The following is a 24,142-nucleotide window of genomic DNA, read 5'->3' as shown; positions in this document are numbered from 1 at the left end:
ATCATGTATCTAATAAATAACTTCTTCCATCTTGCAAGATGGAAGGCTTTGAGGGATGAGTGCCTATGGTTGCATTTTGCTGCAACTGCACTGCTCATCAGGAATCCTAGGCTCTGTTTAAGTTCAAGCACTGCCTCTGCCTGATCTCCAGACAGTTCCCCCTTCAATTCAAATAGCTATGGGGGTCGTGGGTTCTCTTGTAGCTAGGATCCCAGAGTTCCTTTAGTCACCCCTTCCTTAAACCAGGAGCTAGTTCTGTCTCTCAGAATACAAAAATAACTTACAAATCAATAATAATAAGACAACCCAATTTAAAAATGCGCAAAAGATTTAAATAGACATTTCACCAAAGATATATAAATGGCCAATATGCACATGAAAGAAAATGCTCTACATCATTAGTTATGAGAGAAATGCAAATTAAAACCACAGTGAGATATCACTTCAATCTCACTAGAATACCTATAGTTAAAAAGGGTCAATAACAAGTGTTAGCAAGGATATACAGAAACTGAAACCCTAATACATTGGAGGTAAAATGTAAATTGGAACAGCCACTTTAGGAAATGGTTTGACAGTTTCTTAAAAAGTTAAACATAATATTACAATATGACCCAGCAATTCCACTCCTAGGTATATACCCAAGAGAAATGAAAACATATGTCCACACAAAAGACTTGTATATGGAAGTTTGAAGCAGCAGTATTTATAATGGCCAGAAAAATACAGGCAAGACAAATGTTCATCAATTGACTAACAGACAAAATATGGCATTTTCATGTAACAATTCTATTTAGCAATGAAAAGAAATGAAGTACTGATACAGGCAACAACATGGACAAATCTCTCAAATCCATTAAGCAAAATGAAAAGTCTAATGCAAAAGGCCATATAAATGATTCAATTTATGTGAAATGTTCAAAAAAGGCAGATTTGTATAGAAAGAAAGTAGGATACAACAAAGATGGCTGTCTAGATGCAGGTGAGAAATGCCTCTCCCACCAAGATGAACTAAACTATCGAGTAAACCATCATACTTTGAACAAACTGTTGAAGAGGAAACACTGCAAATTGATAAAGAGGTGATGCAGAGATCATGGTTGAAGAGGGAAGAAGCTGGGAAATCTGCAGAGTCGCTGAGAGACAGAACTAGCTCCTGGTTTAAGGAAGGGGTGAGTAAAGGAACTCTGGGATCCTAGCTACAAGAGAACCCACGAACCCCATAGCTACTTGAATTGAAGGGGGAACTGTCTGGAGATCAGGCAGAGGCAGTGCTTGAACTTAAACAGAGCCTAGGATTCCTGATGAGCAGCGCAGTTGCAGCAAAATGCAACCATAGGCACTCATCCCTCAAAGCCTTCCATCTTGCTCTGAGTGACTGTAGCTCCTGCTTTCTGCCAGACTGGGAGAAAGCAGGGCTGCCTTTCCTGGGGTACTGGGACCATCTGATCTGCATGCCCCTGTTGTTTTTACTAGCCCCTCCCAAGGACCTGTCTGGTTGCACCCACAGCAGGGTGTCCATAGGAGAGCCTTCACTGTCCCACTTGTGTTTTACTGGTGGCCTGGGAGTTTGGCTCCCCTAGCACAGCTGCTGCTTTACCCTGAAAGGCTAGAGAAAAAAATCATGGGCTGAGCCCAGTCCCAACCCCGAGGACTCAACCACACCGCCCAGGGGTATCAAGCTGAGATCTGTGACCTGAGCTTGAGCAGGGCCAGAGCCCTCATGCTCAGAACACTGAGAAAAACGTGGCGCAGGTTCATCATGTGATGGCATGGCAGTTGGGTATCCCTTCCTCCAGAAGACAGATCTGGGAAGGGTACAGTCTGTTAGCCAGCTATAGCCTCTTCCTTAGGGGTCCTATGGTAGAGAACAACTGGAACAGCCCAGTGATCTGGGTGCAGAAGACTTGGGACAAGCCTAGCTGGTCAGGCCTGCTCCTGGGGCAGATGCTGAATGCTGGAAAGAGACCGACCAGGTCAAGAGACCAAGAGCTAGGCAGGCCCCACAGCCAACTGCTAGGCTAAAAAGCTCAAGCTGTGCATGGCACATCAGATGCACACCTGTGGTATCACTGCCCTGAACTGGGGATCCTCCACCCATAACCCACTGCATCACCAAACCACAGCAGACAAATCCCAAAACATGCTCTGACTCTGCAAACTCAGAGGACCAACTAGTGTCCAGGAAGTTGCGAGTCTCCTGGTGACCTAACCTTCAGCTTGAACTGCCTCTAAGGGAGGGGGCAGTGCAGCTCACCAAAGCCCCCTGTTGGAACTAATGAAATGCAGGTGTGGTTCCAGTAATTGCAGGGGGCGGGGCTCCACCAAAGCCTGAGAACACCAAAGCCTGGTGAGGGAGTCATCTCTCTGCCCATCTTCCCTCCTCAGAACACTGTTGCTTATATACTGAAATACAAAACAGGTGCATGGCTGAGAGACTGTTGGACCTTACTTTTAAGTGCCATCTACTGGATCACAGCCTGAATTACAACAACAAACAAAAATAAATTTCTTCAACACAAGATGCCTGTGAAATCCAAAGCAGGAAACTAAGGAACCCATACAGAGCCTTAGCACTCTGAAATCACCCAGAAATGAAGCCAATCAACTATACACAACATACACCACAGTCAAACTCTCAAGGGGAAGAAAAGAATATGGAAACAAAAAGCCCTATCCAAAAGACAGTGAATTGAAAAAAAATAAAGAAAAGAAGCACCAGCCCCTTCAGATGAGAAGGTATTAGCACAAGATCTTCAGCAATTCAAAAAGTCAAAAGTCAAGAGTGTTTCTTTACCTCCAAAAGATCACACTGGCTCTCCACCAGTGAATCCTAACGAGATTGAAATGCCTAAAATAGCAGACATAACTTCAGAATCAAGTTGGTAAGGAAGCTCAACAAGATCCAAGAGAAAACTAAAATCCAATCCAAGGAAGCAAGAAAAATCCAAGAATTGAAAGACAACATAGCCATATTAAGAAAGAACAAAAATGAATTTCTAGAACTGAAAAATTCACTACAGGAATTTCAAACTACAATTGAAAGCCTTATTAACAGACTAGACCAAGCTGATGAAAGAATTTCAGAGTATGAAGACCAGTCTTTTGAATCAAGTCAGACAAAAATAAAGGAAAAAGAATTCAAAAAGTGAAAAAAGCTTCTGAGAAATATAGACCAAACCTATGACTCACTGACATACCTGAGAGAGAAGACAGAATAAACATCTTGGAAAACATATTACAGGATATAATCCATGAAAATTTCCCCAATCTCTCCAGACAGGTCAACATACAAATTCAAGAAATTCAGAGAACCATTGTGAAATACTATACAAAATGACCATCCCCAAGACAAAGAGTCACCAGACTTTCCAAGATTAACATGAAAGAAAAAATCTTAAAGACAGCTAGAGAAAAAGGAAACCCAATAACAGGCTAACAGTGGACCATTCAGCAGAAACGTTACAATTAAGAAGAGATTGGAGGCCTATTTTTAACCTTCTTAAAGAAAAGAAAAAAAATGCTAGCCCAACATTTTATATTCTGACAAACTAAACTTCACAAACAAAGATGAAATAAAGTCTTTCCTGACCAGCAAACGCTAAAGGAATTTGTTATCCCCCGACCTAGTGTGTTAGGCCATTCTTGTATTGCTATTAGAAACACCCAAGACTGGGTGATTTATAAGGAAAGAGGTTTAATTGGCTCATGAGTCTGCAGGCTGTACAGGAAGCATAATGCCAGTATCTGTTTCTGGGGAGGCCACAGGAAGCTTTTGCTCATGGTGGAAGGTGAAGAGGGAGCTTGCATCTCACATGGCAAGAATCAGAGTGGAAGGCTTTTAAACAACCAGATCCTGCAAGAACCCACTCACTATCACAGGACAGCATCAAGGGGGTAGTGCTAAACCATTCATGAGAAATCCACAGACATGATCCAATTACCTCCCATCAGGTGCCACCTCCAACAGTGGGGGTTACATTTCAATGTGACATATGGGTGGAGATGAATATCCAAACTATATCACCTGGTCTACAAGAAATGCTCAAGGAAGTTCTAAACATACACAAGTAAGGATGATACTCACTACCATAAAAGTATACATAAAAACAGAGGTTCACAGATCCTATAAAGTAATTGCACAATCAAGACTACAAAGCAACCAGCTAACACCACCACCACAAGATCAAACATCACATATTAACTTTGAATGTAAGTGGTCTAAATGTGCCCACTTAAAAGGCACAGAGTAGCAAGTGTCATTAAAAACAAAACAAGATCCAACCTTCTACTATCTTCAAGAGGCCCATCACACATGTAATGACACCTAGACATATATGCACCCAACACTGAAGCACCTAGATTAATAAAACAAGTACTTCTAAACCTATGAAAAGATTTAGATAGCCACAAATTAATAGTGGGGGACTTCAACACCCCACCGGTAGTGTTACATACCTTTGAGGCATAAAACTAACAAAGAAATTCTGGATTTAAATTTGACACTTGACCAATTGGACCTAAAAGACATCTACAGAAGAATACTCCACCCAACAACCACAGAATTAACATTTTCTCATCTGCATGTGGAACATACTCTAAGATCAACCACATGCTTGATGATAAAGCAAGTTTCAATGAATTTTAAAAAACTGAAACCACATCAAGCATATTTTTGGAAGCATATTTATGCTTCCACCTCAGTGGAAAAGAAGTAGAAATCGATACCAAGAGGATTCCTCAAAACCACAGAATTTTACATGTAAATTAAACCAACTTGTTCCTGAATGACTTTTGGGCAAACAACAAAAAGTGAAATAAAAAAAACTCTTTGAAATAAATAAAAACAGAAACACAACATACCAAAATTACTGGAATGCAGCAAAAACAGTGTTAACAGGCAAGTTTACAGTGCTAAATGCCCACAAGAAGAAGACAGAAAGATCTCAAATTAACAATCTAACATTGTAACTAGAGGAAGTGGAATAACAAGAAGTAATCCCAAAGCTAGTAGTAGAAAACTATTATCTAAAAGCAGAAATAACTGAAATTGAGATTCCAAAATCCATATAAATGTTAAATGAAACAAAAACTTGTTTTTTTTGAAAGAATAAAGACTGTTAGCAAGATTATCAAAGAAAAAATACACAATCCAAATAAGCACAACCAGATATGACAAAGGCAACATTACAACATATCCCACAGAAATAGAAAAGATCCTTAGACACTATTATGAATATTTCTATGCATAGAAACTAGGAAATCTAGAGGAAATGGATAAATTCCTGGAAACATACAATTTCCCAATATTGTATCAGGAAGAAATGGAAACCCTGAAGAGATCAATAACGAGTTCCAAAATTGAACCAGTAATATAATTTTAAAAACCTACCAACCATAAAAAGCCCTGGACCAGTAAAAGTCACAGCCAAATTCTACCAGACATACCAATAGTTGGTATTAATCCTACTGAAACTGTTCCAAAAAATTGAGGAAGGACTCCTCCCTAACTCATTCTATGAGACCCATCCTATGAAAAGAATAAACAAAGCCTCTAAGAAATATGGTACTATGTGAAAAGACCAAACCTACGTTTGATTGGTGTACCTCAAAGTGACGGGGAGAATAGAATCAAGTTGGAAAGCTCTCTTCAGGATATTATCCAGGAGAACTTCCCCAACCTAGCAAGACACGTCAACATTCAAATTCAGGAAATACAGAGAACACCACAAAGTCCTTGAGAAGAGCAACCCAAAGACACATAATCATCAGATTCACCAAGACTGAAATGAAGGAAAAAATGTTAAGGGCAGCCAGAGAGAAAGGTTGGGTTATCCACAAAAGGAAGCCCATCAGACTAACAACAGATCTCTCTGCAGAAACTCTACAAGCCAGAAGAGAGTGGGAGCTAACATTCAACATTCTTAAAAAAAAGAATTTTCAGCCCAGAATTTCATATCCAGCCAAACTAAACTTCATAAGCAAAGGAGAAATAAAATCCTTTACAGACAAGAAAATGATGAGAGATTTTGTCACCATGAGGCCTGCCTTACAAGAGCTCCTGAAGGAAGCACTAAAGGTAGAAAGGAACAACCAGTACCAGCCACTGCAAAAACATACCAAATTGTCAAGACCTTTGATACTATGAAGAAACTGCATCAACTAACGGGCAAAATAACCAGCTGGCATCATAATTGCAGAATCAAATTCACATATAACAGTATTAACCTTAAATGTAAATGGGCTAAATGCCCCAATTAAAAGACACAGATTGGCAAATTGGATAAAGAGTTAAGACTCATCAGTGTGCCGTATTCTGGAGACCCATCTCATGTGCAAAGTAACACATAGGCTCAAAATAAAGGGATGGCAGGATATTTACCAAGCAAATGGAAAGCAAAAAAAAAAAAAAAAAAAAAAAAAGCAGGTGTTACAATCCTAGTCTCTGATAAAACAGACTTTAACCAACAAAAAACAAAAAAGACAAAGGGCATTATATAATGGTAAAGGGATCAATGCAACAAAAAGAGCTAACTATCCTAAATATTTATACACCCAATACTTAAACACCCAGATTCATAAAGCAAGTTCTTATAGAGACCTACAAAGAGACTTAGACTGCCACACAATAATAGCAGGAGACTTTAACACCCCACTGTCAATATTGGACAGATCAACAAGACAGAAAATTAACAATGATATTCAGGACTTGAACTCAGCTCTGGACCAAGGAGACCAAAGAGACATCTACAGAACTCTCCACCCCAAATCAACAGAATATACATTCTTCTCAGCACTACATTGCACTTATTCTAAAATTGACCACATAATTGGAGGTAAAACACTCCTCACCAAATGCAAAAGAATAGAAATCATAACAGTCTCTAGGACCACAGTGCAGTCAAATTAGAACTCAGGATTAAGAAATTCACTCAAAACCACAGAACTACATAGAAACTGAACAACCTGCTCCTGATAGACTACTGGGTAAATAACGAAATTAAGGCAGAAATAAATATGTTACTTAAAACCAATGAGAACAAAGACACAACGTACCAGAATCTCTGGGACACAGCTAAAGCAGTGTTTAGAGGGAAAATTATAGCACTAAATACCCACAGGAGAAAGTGGGAAAGATCTAAAATCGACACCCTAACATCACAATTAAAAGAACTAGAGAAGCAAAAGCAAATTCAAAAGCTAGTAGAAGAAATAACCAGGATAAAAGCAGAACTAAAGGAGACAGACACGAAAAATCCTTCAAAAAATCAATGAATCCAGGAGCTGTTTTTTGAAAAGATTAACAAAATAGATAGACCACTAGCCAGACTAATGAAGAAAAGAGAGAAGAACAGACACAATACAAAATGATAAAGGGGATATCATCACTGATCCCACAGAAATGCAAACTACCATCAGAGAATACTATAAACACCTCTACGCAAATAAACTAGAAAACCTAGAAGGACTGAATAAATTTCTAGACACATACACCCTCCCAAGGCTAAGAAATTGAATCCTTAAATAGACCAATAATGAGTTCTGAAATTGAGGCAGTAATTAATAGCTTATCAACCTAAAAAAGCCCACGACCAGATGGATTCACAGCTGAATTCTACCAGAGGTACAAACAGAACCAATGACAAAAATCACATGATTATCTCAAAAGATGCAGAGAAGGCCTTTGATAAAATTCAGCACCCCTTCATGAAGCTAAAAACTCTTCATAAACTAGGTACTGATGGAATGTACCTAAAAATAGTAAGAGCTATTTATGACAAACCCACAGCCAATATTATACTGAATGGGCAAAAGCTGGAAGTATTCCCTTTGAAAACTGGCACAAGACAAGGATGTCCTCTCTCATCACTCCTATTCAACACAGTATTGGAAGTTCTGCCCAGGGCAGTTCAGGCAAGAGAAAGAAAGAAAGAGTATTCAAATGGGAAAAGAGGAAGTCAAATTGTCTCTGTTTGCAGATGATATGATTGTATATTTAGAAAACCCCATCATCTCAGCCCAAAATCTCCTTAAGCTGATAAGCAACTTCAGCAAAGTCTCAGGATACAAACTCAATGTGCAAAAATCACAGGCATTCCTATACATCTACAATAGACAAACAGACCCAAATCATGAGTGAACTCCCATTCACAATTGCTACAAAAAGAATAAAATACCTAGGAATACAACTTCAAGGGATGTGAAAGACTTCTTAAAAGAGAACTATAAACCGCTGCTCAAGGAAATAAGAGAGGACATAAACAAATGGAAAAACATTCCATGCTCATGGATAATAAGAATCGACATCATGAAAATGGCCATAGTGGCCCAAATTAATTTATAGATTCAATGCTATCCCCATCAAGCTACCACTGACTTTCTTCACAGAATTAGAAAAAAAAGAAACTACTTTAAATTTCATATGGAACCAAAACAGAGCTCATGTAGCCAAGACAATCCTAAGCAAAAAGAACAAAGCTGGAGGCATCACGTTACCTGACTTCAAACTACACTACAAGACTACAGTAATCAAAACAGCATGGTACTGGTAACAAAACAGATATACAGACCAATGGAACAGAACAGAGGCCTCAGAAATACCACCACACATCTACAACCATCTGATCTTTGACAAACCTGACAAAAACAAGCAACGGGGAAAGGATTCCCTATTTAATAAATGGTGCTCAGAGAACTGGCTAGCCATATGCAGAAAACTGAAACTGGACCCCTTCCTTACACCTTATACAAAAATTAACTCAAGATGGATTAAAGACTTAAACATAAGACCTAAAACCATAAAAACTCTTGAAGAAAACCTAGGCAATTTCAGGACATAGGCATGGGCAAAGACTTCATGACTAAAACACCTAAACCAATGGCAACAAGAGCCAAAATTGACAAATGTAATCTAATTAAACTAAAGAGCTTCTGCACAGCAGAAGAAACTATCATCAGAGTGAATAGGCAAGCTACAGAATGGGAGAAAATTTTTGCAATGTATGCATCTGACGAAGGGCTAATATCTAGAATCTACAAGGAACTTTGATAAATTTACAAGAAGAAAACAACCCACCCCATCAAAATGTGGGTAAAGGATATGAACAGACACTTCTCAAAAGAAGCCATGTATATGGCCAACAAACATATGAAAAAAAGCTCATCATCACTGGTCATTAGAGAAATGCGAATCAAAAACACAATGAGATACCATCTCATACCAGTTAGAATGAGATCATTAAAAGGTCAGGAAACATCAGATGCTGGAAAGGATGTGGAGAAACAGGAAAGCTTTTATACTTTTGGTGTGAGTGTAAATTAGTTCAACCATTGTGGAAGACAGTGTGGCAATTCCTCAAGGATCTAGAACCAGATACAATTTGATCCAGCAATCCCATTACTGGGTATATACTCAAAGGATTAGAAATCATTCTACTACAAAGACACATGCACATGCATGTTTATTGCAGCACTGTTCACAATGGCAAAGACTTGGAACCAATTCAAATGCCCAGTAATGATAGACTGGATAAAGAAAATGTGGCACATATACACCACCGAATACTATGCAGCCATAAAAAAGGATGAGTTCATGTCCTTTGTACGGACATGGATGAGGCTGGAAACCATCATTCTCAGCAAATTAACACCGGAACAGAAAACCAAACACCGCATATTCTCACTCATAAGTGGGAGTTGAACAATGAAAACACATGGACACAGGGAAGGGAACACCACACACCAGGGCATGTTAGGGGTGGGGAGCTAGGGGATGGGTTGATGGGTGCAGCAAACCACCATGGCACATGTAAACCTCTGTAACAAACCTGCACTTTCTGCACATGTATCCTAGAACTTAAAGTATAATAATAATCATAATAATACCTGGATACTTTTTAGTCAATATTTTTCTTCTCTAAGGAAACTATATACAAATGCAATTGTGGAAACTAATTACAAATAGATTAAAGATCATTTTGATTTGTAAATATGCTTAATAGAATTTCTTCTTTTTCCAATAATAAAAGACAGAATGAAAAGAAAAGGAGATTAGTGGTTGCCTGAGGCTAGGGATAGGAATTTGCAGCATGGCTACAAATGGGTTGCTATTGGTTTTGGTGTTTTAGTCATGAAGTCTTTGCCCATGCCTATGTCCTGAAATTGCCTAGGTTTTCTCCAAGAGTTTTTATGGTTTTAGGTCTTATGTTTAAGTCTTTAATCCATCTTCATAAAATGATGAAAATGTTCTAAAAATGGTTTGTGGTTGCACAATTCTGTTAATTTAGTAAAAATCAGTGAATCTTATAGTATGTAAATTGTTTTTCAATAAAACTTCTATAAAAATTAAATTATTTAAATAATTCAACAAACTATATTCCAGTTTAGGTACTATGAAGATTGAAATGATCAAGTCAGTAGCCTGGTAAGACAGAAAGGTACAGCGTAGCTTACAAAAACAGAGATGACTGCAATCCAGAGATTTCTTTTTTTATGTGTCTAGAAAGCCCGTTCCTAAGTTAAATTCATTATAATGAAAAATTACATAATGAACTTTATAATTTTTATACAATTATATAAAATGCAAACATATAAAAATTATATAATGTAAAATATAATGAAGAATGAGTATTAATTACATTTAATTTGAGATTACAATATTTGCAATTACTCTAAGCCATCACAATTTGGTTTATACAGCAAAAAAGGAAAAACTCCTGCCTTAACTGACTAAAAGCAGAAAATACCACGGATAAATAAGCACTAGCTAAATCTAAATTTTAAAAACAAAACATGGAAGCAATTCTTTAAATATCCCCTATATGCTGTCAAATTCCAAATTTTTAGCTCTATTCTGGAACTGTCTCATGAATTCCAGACTTGCACTCCAACTGCCTCCTTGGGGTTGCCAAATGGCTATGTAATAGGCATTTACTTCAAAGTTAATGACCAACACTGAACTACTGATTTGCTTTCTCCTCTCAAGCTTTTCCTATGAAATCATAACTCCATCCTTTTGGCTGACAGTTTCTATGTCTTGGAAGTCATTTTTACTCACTCCTCTTTTTTCTCTCCCACTATATCTACATCCAATCTATCAGTAAATACTATTGACACACATTTGAAATGTTTCCAGGATCCAACTATTTCAATCTCTCTCTATACTGCAACCACTCTGGTCCAAGTCACCATTATTTCTCATTTGGATTATTTATTGTCTTCTAACTAGTCATTCTGCTTCTGTAATTCCCTCTTACAGACTATTCTCAACTATGAAGCTAAAGGGGATGCTTTTAAAAGTAAAAGTGAATGAAGACCCACCAATGGCTTGCAATTTCATTCAGAGTGAGGGCCAAAGTCTTTGCAATGGTCACTGCCTTTTATCATCTGCATCCCTCTGTCCCATCTCAGTGACTTCATCTATTACTCTTCAGCTGGCTTATTTCATACCAACTATACAACCCTCCTTGCTGTTTTTTGATAACACCAGTCATGACACCATTTCGAGGCTTTTATACTTGCTGTGACCTCTGTCTGGACTGCTTTTTCCCCAGGAAGCCACATGCCTCTTCCTGCAGAAAATCCTAAAGGGAACCCAAGCCATATGAAGTTCTCCTTTAAAGGAAAGCAATTATCTCAATATTTAATAAAGCAGCATATATTAAAGTAATTTATGCACCACCATTACACGGTTATGTTATTATCAGCGAGACTTATGTTTTCATATTGCTGGTCAATATGTTTTTGTTTCAACTTGAAGAAATCCTTTGAGCAATTCTTGTAAGTCAGATCTAGTAGTGATGAACTCCCTCAGTTTTTTTTAGCTTGAAAAAGACTTTATCTTTTTCATTTAAAAAAGTAGTTTTCCTAAGTGAAATATTCTTGGCAGTTTCTTTTTCTTTCAGAATTTTGACTATATCATCACTTCTCTTGGCTTGCAAGGTTGCTGTGAGAAATTACCTGATAGTTTTGCATAGGATTCCATATTTGTGATAAGTTGCTTTTCTCTTGCTATGTTCAAAATTCTTCCTTTGTCTTTGATTTTTGACAATTTAATTACAATGTGTCTTGGAATAGACCTCTTTATGTTCAATTTATCTGGGATCCTTTGGACTTTTTGAATCTAATCTATTTCATTCCCTAGATTTGGGAAGTTTCCCAGTCATTATTTCTTTAAATAAACTTTCTGCCAGTCTCCCCTTCTGAAACTCCCACAGTATGCATGGTTTGCTGATGATGTACCCTAGATCCCTAGGCTTTTTTTTTGTTTTTTCACTCTTTTTCAACTGTTTTTCTCCTGACTGAATTATTTCCAATTACCTGTCTTAAAGTTTCCCGATTATTCTACCCTATCGAGTCTGTAGTTAAAACCCTCTACTATAGTTTTCATTTCATTAATTGTATCCTTCAGCTTTAGAATTTGCTTCTTTAAAAATTTTCTTTCTTGAACTTCTCGTTTTGTTCATGTATTGTTTCCTTGTTCTCTTTGAGTTGTCTATCTGTGTTCTCTTGCCAAACTTCTTCAAAACAATTGTTTTGAATTTTTATCAGGCAATTCATAGATCTCTATATCTTGGGGTTTGTTACTAGAAATGTATTGTGCTCCTTTGGTAGTGTCATGTTTCCTGTATTTTTATGTGTTCCATGTAGACATGCATTGCTGTCTATGCATTTGAAGAAGTACTCACCTCTTCTAGACTTTGCATACTGGCTTCAATAGGGAAATTATCCATCATAATTGTGGATAATTATGATGTGGTGGGTATGAGCCCACCAGCTCAATGGGGTGTGCATCTGTATCAATTCTGGAGATATGCAGGGGGGCTGGGTATGTGTGATGGTGCCAGGTCTGGGATGGGAATGTGAAGGGTAAATTTGGATTTTAAACCCAAAAGGTTGGTTGAGTAAAAGGATTAATATATATATTCAGGCTTTTTTCTTTTTAAAGGGGGGGATAATTTTATTTTATATATCTACTTTTTTAGAAGATTATTACCAGTATGAAAATTTTGCAAAGCTTTTCTAATTAAAGTTGACACACAGTTAAAGAGGATTATTTGCTCTCACAACAATTAGGTAAAATCATCTTAATTCAAATGGTCCAGATATTTAAAGCATATAAATGCTGAAGCAGTTTTGTGCTATAAAAAAGTTACTATTAAAAATTATTAATTAAAAATCTGGAAGGGTCCTTAGAAATCATCTAATTACCTTCCATTTCACAAAAAAGGGCGGTCAGAGGTAAAATGACTTGCCCATATAACTTGTATGTAATGACCAAACTGGTCTTTAAATATATGTACTAAGAAGTCTCTACTCTTGCCTAACATGACTTTTTTCCTCCTTTAAAATTATTTGAATCTAATTTTTCTTCAAAAATATAACAACCTACACGAAGGTCTGTGGCAAACATAAAAAGAATAGAAGGGGGCGAATACAAAGTGTCAAGCACAAGGCCTGAGAAACACATTGCGTTTGTAGCTATGAACTATAGCTGGTAGTTACTGTCTCCTCTACATTCTATCTCTTCAACTAAAAAGATATACAAGAAGAGATGAGTTAACCAATTCTGCTGTTTGTGATCTTTACTAGATTGCACCTAAAAGGTATTTCCCTACCTATATTTTTATTCATTTATCATTTAGCATGAACTAACCTTGGGTTGATATTTACTTTTTAATGTAGAAATCCCCTCAAGCTCTATATAAATTCAAATATTAACTTAGAAAACTTAAGAAACTTAGAAAAACATTGAAATTAAAATTTATACCACTGATTTTTATATGATTAATAAGACAATCATAGGCTGTGACAGCTATGTTTTTTGCCTATTTTAAAAATATATATTTCTTAATTGAAATCAAACAAAGGCTTCAAATGATATTCTTCAGAAATTTTTACATAAGGTTTTCAAATTTTTGGTCTGATGATTTGCTTAGTAAATATTTCTAAAAATGAAGATACTTGGTCAAAGGGTAAATATATAAGGATTGTATATATCCTACATCAATATTATGGCTTTCTTTCACTTTTTTTTTTTTTTTTTTTGAGACAGGTTCTCACTCTGTCACCTAGGCTGGAGTGCAGTGGCATGATCATGGCTTACTGCAGCCTTGACCTCCCTGGCTCAAAGTAATCCTTCCACCTTAGCCTCCTCAGTAGCTGGGACCAGAGTTGCACGCCACCACATCCAGCTAATTTTTGTATTTTTTGAAGAGATAGGGTTTCACCATGTTGCTTAGACAACTCTCAATTCCTGGGCTCAAGTGATCCACCTGCCTCTGTCTCCAAAATGCTGGGATTACATTTGTGAGCCACTGTGCCTGGGTATTTTTGGGTAATTTTTAAGTTAGAAATGCTTTTTCAAAAGACAACATGTCAACATCTTTTAGCATGGCTACCATTTAAAAAAAAAAGGAAGTGTTGGGGAGCACGTGGAGAAATTTGAATACCTGAGCATCATTGGTCATAATGTAAAATGGTATACCTGCTATAGAAAACAACATGGTTGCTGAGTGCAGTGGCTCACGCCTGTAATCCCAGCACTTTGGGGAACTGAGGCAGGTGGATCACTTGAGCTCAGGAGTTTGAGATAAGCTTGGGCAACATGGTGAAACACTGTCTCTAAATAAAAAGACAATCACAGGCTGTGACAAAATTAGCTGGCTGTGGTGGTGTGCACCTGTAGTCCCACCTACTTGGCAGGCTGTTGGGAGGCTGAGGTGGGAGGATTGCTTGAGCCCAGGAGGCAAAGGTTGCAGTGAGGTGAGATCACTCCACTACACTTTAGCTAGGGCAATAAAATGAGACCCTGTCTCAAAAAAAAAAAAAAAAAAAAAAAAAAAGGTTCTGGCGTAGTGGCTCACGCCTGTAATCCCAGCACTTTGGGAGGACGAGTCAGGTGGATCACGAAGTCAGGAGTTCAGGACCATCCTGGCCAACATGGTGAAACCATGTCTCTACTAAAAATACAAAAATTGGCCAAGCATAGTGGTGGGCGCCTGTAATCCCAGCTACTCGGGAGGCTGAGGCAGGAGAATTGCTTGAACCCAGGAGGCGGAGGTTGCAGTGAGCCGAGTTTGCACCATTGCACTCCAGCATGGGCAAGAACAGCAAAACTCCATCTCAAAAAAAGACAGGACAGGACAGGACAGGACAGGACAAGACAAGACTAGACTTCTGGATATATGCCCAAAATCTTTAAAAGGAAGGTCTTGAAGAGATATTTATATACTCATGTCCATAGCAGTATTATTTATTCACAGCAGCCAAAAGGCAAATGCAACCCAAGTGACCAAAAACTGATGAATGCATAAATGTGGTATATACACACAATGGAATATTATTCAGCCTTAAAAATGGAGATTCTGACTCATTACAATGTGGATGAACCTTGAGGACATTATGCTAGGTGAAATAAGCCAGTCACAAAATAATAAATACTATATGATTCCATGTATATAAGATACCTAAAATAGAGTCATAGAGATAGTAAGTACAATGATGACAGTAGTCAAATTCATAGAGACAGAAGTTGGTTTCCAGGGCCTATGGAAGGAAATTATTGTTTATATGGCACAGGAGTTTCAGTTTTGCAGGATAAATAGAGTTCTGGAGACAGTGGTTATCACTGTACCACAAGATTAATGTACTTAATATTGAACTGGAAACTTAAAAATGGTTAAGACAGTAAATTTTATGTTAGATATATTTTACCCTAATTTTTTTTCAAAAAGGCAATAATGTAAAAAAATTACTTACACTTTACACTGGTACTCATGCTTATTGGAATTGAGCAGTCTACTGCAGCTGGAAGAGAAAACTTAGTAGTTTAATAATATTCTCAGTATTTATAAATGACAAATACCAAATGTGGAAATCACAAAATGTTTCAGACCTTGCAGTTGTTTTTGCATTGTATTTCTAGCGATGGAAAATATCCCTGATTAAAAATATACTGTTGAGATTAATAACTCATTCAATACTGCAGAAGAAAGTATGAGTGAACTTGAAAATACAGCAATATAAACTATTCAAAATGTAACAGACTTAACATTCTTATGATGTAGTCTCAAAACAAGCTTGGGAGAAAAAAAGCAAATCAAGACTTTGTGGTGTAATTCTACAATAATTAAAGCAGCGTGGTATGGGCTTAAAGACAGACATACAGATCAACAGAACCAAAGAGTTAAGTCCAGAAACAGACCCACATATATGGTCAACTGACTTTCAAAAAGTACTAAACAATTAAATAGAGAAAAGATAACCTCTTCAACAAATGGTACTGGGAAATTTGGATATGAAGAGGCAAAAAACAAAACAAACAAAAACCCCCAAAACCCTTATATCATACCACATACAAAAACTAACTCAAAATGGATTGCAAACTTAAATGTAAGGGTTAAAACTATAAAACTTCTAGAAGAAAACATATTAAGAAAATCTTAGTGCCCTAAGGTTAGGCGAAGATTTCTTGAAAAGGTTATAAAAACAACCATAGGCCGGGCGCGGTGGCTCAAGCCTGTAATCCCAGCACTTTGGGAGGCCGAGGCGGGTGGATCACGAGGTCAAGAGATCGAGACCATCCTGGTCAACATGGTGAAACCCCGTCTCTACTAATACAAAAAATTAGCTGGGCACGGTGGCGCGTGCCTGTAATCCCAGCTACTCAGGAGGCTGAGGCAGGAGAATTGCCTGAACACAGGAGGCGGAGATTGCGGTGAGCCGAGATCGCGCCATTGCGCTCCAGCCTGGGTATCAAGAGCGAAACTCCGTCTCAAAAAAAAAAAAAAAAAAAAAAAAAAAAAACAACCATAAAAAACTAAATTATTACATGATTCTCACATCACAAAATATTTTTCTTTTTTTAGCCATTTAATAATATAAACATCATAGAATATAAACTAAAATTTAAAAATTTTAGCTCTTCAAATGAGAAAATCATAAAAATTTAAAAGACAGTAAAAAATTGGTGAAATTCAAATAAGGTCTGTAGTTAATGGGATTGCATCAATATTGATTTCCTGGTTTTTATAGCTATACTATGGTTTTTAAGATTTTTAACATTAGCGGACGCAGGGAAAGGGTATATGGTAACTGTCTATACCAATTTTTTTTTGGAGATGGAGTCTCATTCTGTTGCCAGGCTGGAGTGCAGTGGCACAATCTCGGCTCACTACAACCTCCACCTCCTGGGTTCAAGGGATTCCCCTGCCTCAGCCTCCGGAGAGCTGGGACTACAGGCACACACCACCATGCCTGGGTAATTTTTTGTATTTTTAGTAGAGACAGGGTTTCACTATGTAGGCCAGAATGGCCTTGATCTCCTGACCTCATGATCCACCCATCTCAGCCTCCCAAAGTGCTGGGATTACAAGTGTGAGCCGCCACGTCCAGCCTCTCTATACCATTTTTATTTTTATGTTTTGTTTATTATTTATTTTTTACTTTTTTTTTTGAGACAGAGTCTTACTTCCTCACCCAGACCAGGGAGCAGTGGTGCAATCTCGGCTCAACGCAGCCTCTGCCTCCTGTGTTCAAGCAATTCTCCTGCCTCAGCCTCCTGAGTAGCTGGGATTACAGGTGCCTGCTGTTATGTCCAGCTAATTTTTTGTATTTTTAGTAGAGATGGGGTTTCACCATGTTGGCCAGGCTGGTCTCAAACTTCTGACCTCGTGATTCCCCACCTCAGCCTTCCAAAGTGCTGGGATTACAGGCGTGAGCCACCATGCCTGGCCTATATCTTTTTTTTTTGTTTGTCTTTGTTGTTGTTTTTTGTTTTCTTTTTATTTTTATTCTGGAAGAATTTTTAGACTTACATAATCAAATGTTTACGTAAGTCTAAAAATTCTTCCAGAATACAAATTTTACAAAGAAAATGAAAACACCAGCTACAGATTTGGAAAAACTATATCTGATACAAAATCTGTATATAAAGAAACTCTCACAACTTAATACTAAAGAGATAAACAACCCACTTATAATAATGGGTAAAAGATTTCAATAGGCATTTCACCAAAGAAGATATACAGATGGAAAATAAAAAGTTAACATCATTAGAAATCAGGGAAATGCAAACTAAAACTATGAAGTTGTACTATTTCATATTCACTAGAATGGTTAAAAAAGGACTGTCAACACAGAGGGTTGGTAAGGGTGCAGAAGTAATAGAAATGTAAAATGGAACATTCACTCTGGAAAACTGTAGTTTCTTATAAAATTACACTTATACTTAATATATTACCTCACAGTTCTACTCCTGACATATAAATTTGCCCGAGTGAAATGTAAACACTTGCCAAAATTGTATGTGAATGTTTACAGCGGCTTTACTCCTTTTGAAGTAGCCAAAAGAGAGTTAAAACAATCCAAATGTTTAACGACTGGTGAATCATAAACAAATTGCGGTTTATTCATTAAATGAAATACTCCTTAATAGTACAAAAGGATAAATGGTGGTACATAGAACAGCATACATTAGTCTCAAGATTGTTAAGCTACCTGAAAAAAGCCAGACCTAAAACAATACATGATTCCATTTCTATGGACTTACAGAAAAGGTAAAAATATAGTGAGAGAGAGCAGATCAGTGGTTGCCAGGGATTTGTCAGGAGCGGAGTGACTACAAAGGACTAGGGGGAAGTCTTTGAGGTAATGGACTTTTTCTATACCAAAGGTCGGCAAATTTTTTCTACAAAGAGCCAAGAAGTAAATGCTTCAGGCTTTGCAGGGTGATATAGTCTGTCACAACTGGTCAACTCTGCTTTTTAGTGTAAAAGCTGCCAAAGACAACGTGAACATGATTATGTTTGTCTATGGATAACTAAGTTTGAATTTCATATCACAAAACATTGTTTTTTTGATTTTTTGCTACCATTTAAAAATATGAACACTATTCTTAGTTCATGGGCTGTACACAAACAGGTGGTAGGAGGGTTTGGCCTGAAAGATGTAGTTAGCTGATTCCTGTTTTACAGCATAATTGTAGTAGTATTTATATAAATTACAAATACTTTTATAATTATATTTTTTCAAAATATTTATAAAATATTTTGTCAGCTTTATTGAGATAAAACTTACATTATAAAATATCTTATAATCAATGCATTTTATAATGTAAGTTTTATCTCAATAAAGCTGACAAAACAAGGAAAAATTAAACAGAAAAACAGCATCTTCTTTGTGCAACTTCCATAGACGTTTAAATAAAAAAGGCAGACTGTTTAAACAAAAAAAGCAGACTATAAATTTTTACATTAAAAGTAATATCTAGCTTTTACCGTGGCTCATGCCTATAATCCCAGCACTTTGGGAGGCTGAGATGGGCGGACCATGAGGTCAGGAGTTCAATTCCAGCCTGGCTAGCATGGTGAAACCCCGTCTCTACTAAAAATACAAAAAATTAGCTGGGCATGGTGGCATATGCCTATAATCCAGCTACTCGGGAGACAGAGGCAGGAGAACAGCTTGAACCTGGGAGGCATAAGTTGCAGTGAGCCGAGATCTCACTGCTGCACTTTAGCCTGGGCGACAGGTCAGGACTCTGTAAAAAAAATAAAATAAAAAAATAAAATAAAAAAAAAAGCAATATCTAACAAAATATTATTAGCATTAGAGATAAAATGAAATATAAAATGAAAAAAACAGGTGTTATATAGATTTCAAATATAGTTAAAAAAATGAGTATGAATTTGCTAAGTATAGTCAATGGTTTGTATCACATTAAATCAAACAAATACAAATCCTCATATAATGTATTCATTTTTGCTATAGATATATTTTAATGAGAAGTGAAGCTGGAGGTTTAAATTGAGTACAGAGAGTTCACATTTGCACATTTTTACCTTTGGCTGAAAGGATTTTATTATAGTGAACAGCCATGTGATTCTTGACCAGCTGGAGAGTGCTTAGTCTGAGAGAAGAGGAGTCAGTGCAAAAAGCTAAAAATTAAAACATAATCATTATATATTTAAAACTAATATAAAAATCATGAGATAAACAGGTTACTGATTAACTCATTCTTATAAAATGTTCTGAAATTCAACCAGAGATATTGATATGACATTGTGATGTGAAGCTTTAATCTTGCACTGATAATGCTGATGAGCTATTGACCATCTGGGTTCAAACCTTCCTGAGAATACAATTTTACAAGCCTGAGAGTTTGGGGAAGAGATTCTAGAATACAATCTATTATTATATTTACGAAATGATTTCTTTCTGACAGCTCTCAACCTTGTAACTAAGGTTGTTTAGCTGCTTGCTTAATTAGTTACCACTGTTAATACTTAAACAATCCATGGAGCTTTAGAAATTCAATGAATACCAAATCCCAAAACCCTATATATAAAACTTCCATTCTGATAAGCACATTTCTAACTTAAACCTGAAAACAAGATCTACATATCAGTTTACTACGTTCTTTTTGAAGTACTAAAACCATCTTATAACAAGTGTAATCACACAGAAGTTCCATAACATTAAACTCCTTGATCCTCATTCAAACTGTTTAAGAGAAATCTTATAAATAGTTAAGCACTTACACACAAGCATAAAATGAAAACGTAGGCAAAACTTTTTTAAACATAAAAAACAGTTTTGGAGAAGTAATATATGCAATGTGGCTAAAAAAATTCAACAGCTAAAATGGCATATGGAGATTGAAAAATAAGTGACTTCTCTACCCTGACCTTTAGTCTCCCTTCCCAGAAATACACTGTTACTATTTAAATGCATCTTTCCAGGGAAACTCTGCATAATATAAGCCTATGCAATAATTATGAGCTTATGCTACTACTAAAAACATTTACTGAATGGATGCCATTTACCACGCATTGTTCTAAACTCTTTATATGTATAAACTTATCTAGTCACTATTATTATCATTTAATAGAAGTGAAAACTGAGTCACAGAGATGGGTTACATCTTCAGGGTTACACTGCTGATAAAGGATGCAGCTTCCATGTGACCCATAGAAGCAGCCTCATACTTACAGCCACCATACCTATACCAGCTCTATACATATATTCTTTAAAAAAAAGTTAGCAAACTTTACATATTGTTCTTTATCCTGATTTCTATGTATGTATATTTTAAATCTAGTTTCAACTTTTTATTTAAAATTTATTTTTTAAAGTTTATGATTATGCACATACATATGTATGTATCACATTGTAATACAAAGAAATAAATGAGGCAACTGAAAATGAGATCTTTCCACCACATTTGGAAGTTAACAGTATCAAAGATTTTTCATGTAAATAAGAAAAATAGGATTTTCAATTATTTTGCCTGAAATAAGACTTTCAATTATTTCAAGTATAAGTCTAAAGACATAGACTTATACTTCTAAGCTATAATTACCAAAAATTTATTTTAAAACCTATCTTAAAATTTCATCTTGAAAGCTTTAAAATACAAAAATATCACGGCACCTAGAAATCCAGCTGGATAAACAGGCCCATAGGCCTTTGCTCCTATTATATAAAATGTATTATTCAAGTGCTCTTTTTCTCTGCACAGCTTTTCCTTTTCAGCGCTTGTATCTTTAATACCTGCTACTTACCATTTTAACAAGGCAAGCATGCCTTAAATCTGGGTAGTTTTCTGGCAAAAGTAGAGCTGGGCTGCTGCAGCAGCTGGGAACAGGAGACAGCCAAGTCCACATCCAGGGCACAATAATAGTTTGAAATCACAGACTTCAAAATTCTCTAATCTCAAGAACTCCTACATTTCACTAAAATTAATAATACGAAGTTCAAATATTTGTCAAATGAAATAATTTTTCCATCATGTCATATAATTTGCAAGCGAAGAAAACGCTCAGACAATCTTTTAACAAAGCTACCATTTTAAGTACCTCACTTACCATTACTTTTGGTGCTCAAGTGTCCTTTAAATAGGCATGGTGGACCATATCTGGGAAGGACAGATGTTGTTCTGACTTTTAACAACAACAGCAAAAAATAATAAATTAGGATAAATGAAACACAACTTTTACAAAAACAACAACATTCAATTTTTTAAAATAATAAATTTATCGCAAAATGATTTCTCTCCCCAAAAAGTAACTGTGCTTTTAGTGGTAATCTCCGTAACAGGACATCTGAGTTATAGTACTAAATGTAATTTAATATGCAAAATATAAATGCTATATCCCCCAAACAGAGATGTTTTAAGAGGGTAAGATGGCTAGTTTGCTATCAGATGGGCTGTTAAAAGCTGTAACAGGTAGGACACATACAAAGTCTAGAAGATACACGGATGACTAAATTAAATACAGAAAAACAGGTATTGAGATAGGAGAACTAAAATCTAGGACAAGAGAACAGAACTTATCAGAATAGATTAAAACAGAAAAATAAACTGAGGTCAGAATATCTAATAAGTTCTATGTCACAGGTCAGAGAGCAGAAAGGAATAAAAATATTTAGGACAATACAAGTCAAGGTGATGCCATCTGAGCTGGGAATAAAGATAGTCATGAAATGAGTATAGCTTCTACCAAGAAAGAAGGAGGGTAAAACCTAAACATAAGAAAGAATAAACATAAGAAAAACTCTCAGGAAACCTCGTTTCTCCAGATAGAAAGAACTGTGACTTTTTTCTTGTCTAGAATTCAATGCCTCTTCACCTGGAAATAAACCTCAACTTTTTTTTGGGTAACTGCTATTCCCTTACTCTTAGCCCAGGTGGTTCAAATAGAGCTGACCTCACTTTCAGGGTTAGGCATAAAACCTCAATCTGGACAGCTGTGTTGACAGCGTCAGCAATGCTATATTTTCCAAGTCCTGCCGTGAGATACACAATCCTGGGCCTTTGACTGGAACTATTAGGAAAGGTACTTTCATTTCACTGAGGTTGCTAAACCCAGTGAAGGATCTGGGTTTGTCAAGCTTGCTGGTGGCACCATATAAAGGAACCTGTCTGAGAATGAAGCCTACATAGTCAAGGGGAACCAAGACAGAAAGGAATTTCTTGGTGACATCATTTGAGTACCTGAAGCCAATCATGTTTGAAACTCTACCTTCCCTAGACTTTTCTTTACATTGGCCAAAAAATAATAAATAATAAAAAAAAAAATTAAAAATCCCAGTTAGGCTTAAACCAATATGAATTGGATTTCTTCATTTATAGTCAAAATGCTAATTTGTTGAATAGTAACTGTGCCAGGCAGTGTTTCAAGCACTTTGCTGGTATAAATTCATGTAATCCTTACAACAATACTACAATTCTCCCTACTTTATAGATGAGGGTAATCAAAGCACAAAGGTTAAACTTGTAATTTGCCCAAGATTACACAAGAATGTGACAGATTTGGGATCTGAACCCAAGCAGTCTGGTTTCTGGGTCTTAAACATTACACTATCTTGACCCACATAAACTGCTTAGTACTTGAAGCATGCTCTAAGCTACTAGATCATGTGAAACAGACTAAGAAGATATCTCAACTGTGTGTAGTATATTCACTCCAAATTCTATTCTGTTGTATGTATGTTTCACTATAGGTCACAGAAAGAGGAAAAACAGATATACCCAGAGAAGCTGGAGAGGATGAAAAGAGAATGAAAAAAGGTTGGAACCTGGTGATACTGCCTTGGATAGAAATGCTTCCCACCCATCTGTAGGTGACGGCTGTGAACAAGGTAGTTAAGATTTGGCCCCAGGAATCAATCCAGCTTCTCTTTAACATAAGATGGTGATAAGAACAAACACGGAATTTAGATGTCCCCTTGTCTATTTACCATCAGATATCAGATGTACACCAAGGCATATACTCATTGGTTTCTAATATTCCTATAGATAAATGTGATATTAAAAGTGAGAGAATTAGGGCTGGGCACAGTGGTTCAATGTGCTTTAGTAATCCCAGCACTTTGGGAGACTGAGGCAGGCGGATCACTAAAGCCCAGGAATTTGAGACCAGCCTGGACAACACCGTGAAACTAACTACAAAAAAATACAAAAATTAGCTGGGCATGGTGGTGCACACCTGTAGTACCAGCTACACAGAAGGCTGAGGTGGGAGGATGACTGGGCCCAGGAGATTGCACTGCACTCCAGCCTGGGTAACTAAATGAGACCTTGTCTCAAAACAAAACACCAAAATAAAACAAAAACCCTGACAGAACTGAAGGGAGAAAG

The 24,142-nt window shown here is 36.7% G+C and overlaps 1 protein-coding gene across 4 annotated transcripts in view; it reads right to left on the bottom strand.

Moving 5' to 3' along the window:
• SPATA7 (spermatogenesis associated 7) overlaps positions 1-21,943 on the bottom strand; it is a 45,420-nt gene extending 23,477 nt beyond the window's left edge. Inside the window, exons 1-4 of one of the 4 annotated variants that reach the window (XM_064375117.1) lie at positions 21,867-21,943; positions 21,564-21,734; positions 19,842-19,937; positions 15,760-15,807 (exon numbers count right to left, since the gene is read on the bottom strand). In XM_064375117.1, the coding sequence (XP_064231187.1) occupies positions 15,760-15,807; positions 19,842-19,878 (85 nt within the window). In that variant the 5' untranslated portion in view covers positions 19,879-19,937; positions 21,564-21,734; positions 21,867-21,943. The remainder of the gene's footprint in view (positions 1-15,759; positions 15,808-19,841; positions 19,938-21,563; positions 21,735-21,866) is intronic. The other 3 variants (XM_064375119.1, XM_064375118.1, XM_064375120.1) reach the window with 3 other exon arrangements.
• Between the last annotated feature and the right edge of the window lie 2,199 nt (positions 21,944-24,142).

This window comes from Aotus nancymaae, unplaced genomic scaffold, assembly GCF_030222135.1.
Source record: "Aotus nancymaae isolate 86718 unplaced genomic scaffold, 86718_ANA_hifiasm-v0.15.2.pri h1tg000011l, whole genome shotgun sequence".
NCBI classification, from domain to species: Eukaryota; Metazoa; Chordata; class Mammalia; order Primates; family Aotidae; genus Aotus; species Aotus nancymaae.
The sequence above is the reverse complement of the archived record's forward strand: the minus strand, read 5'-3'. Positions and strand labels throughout refer to the sequence as shown.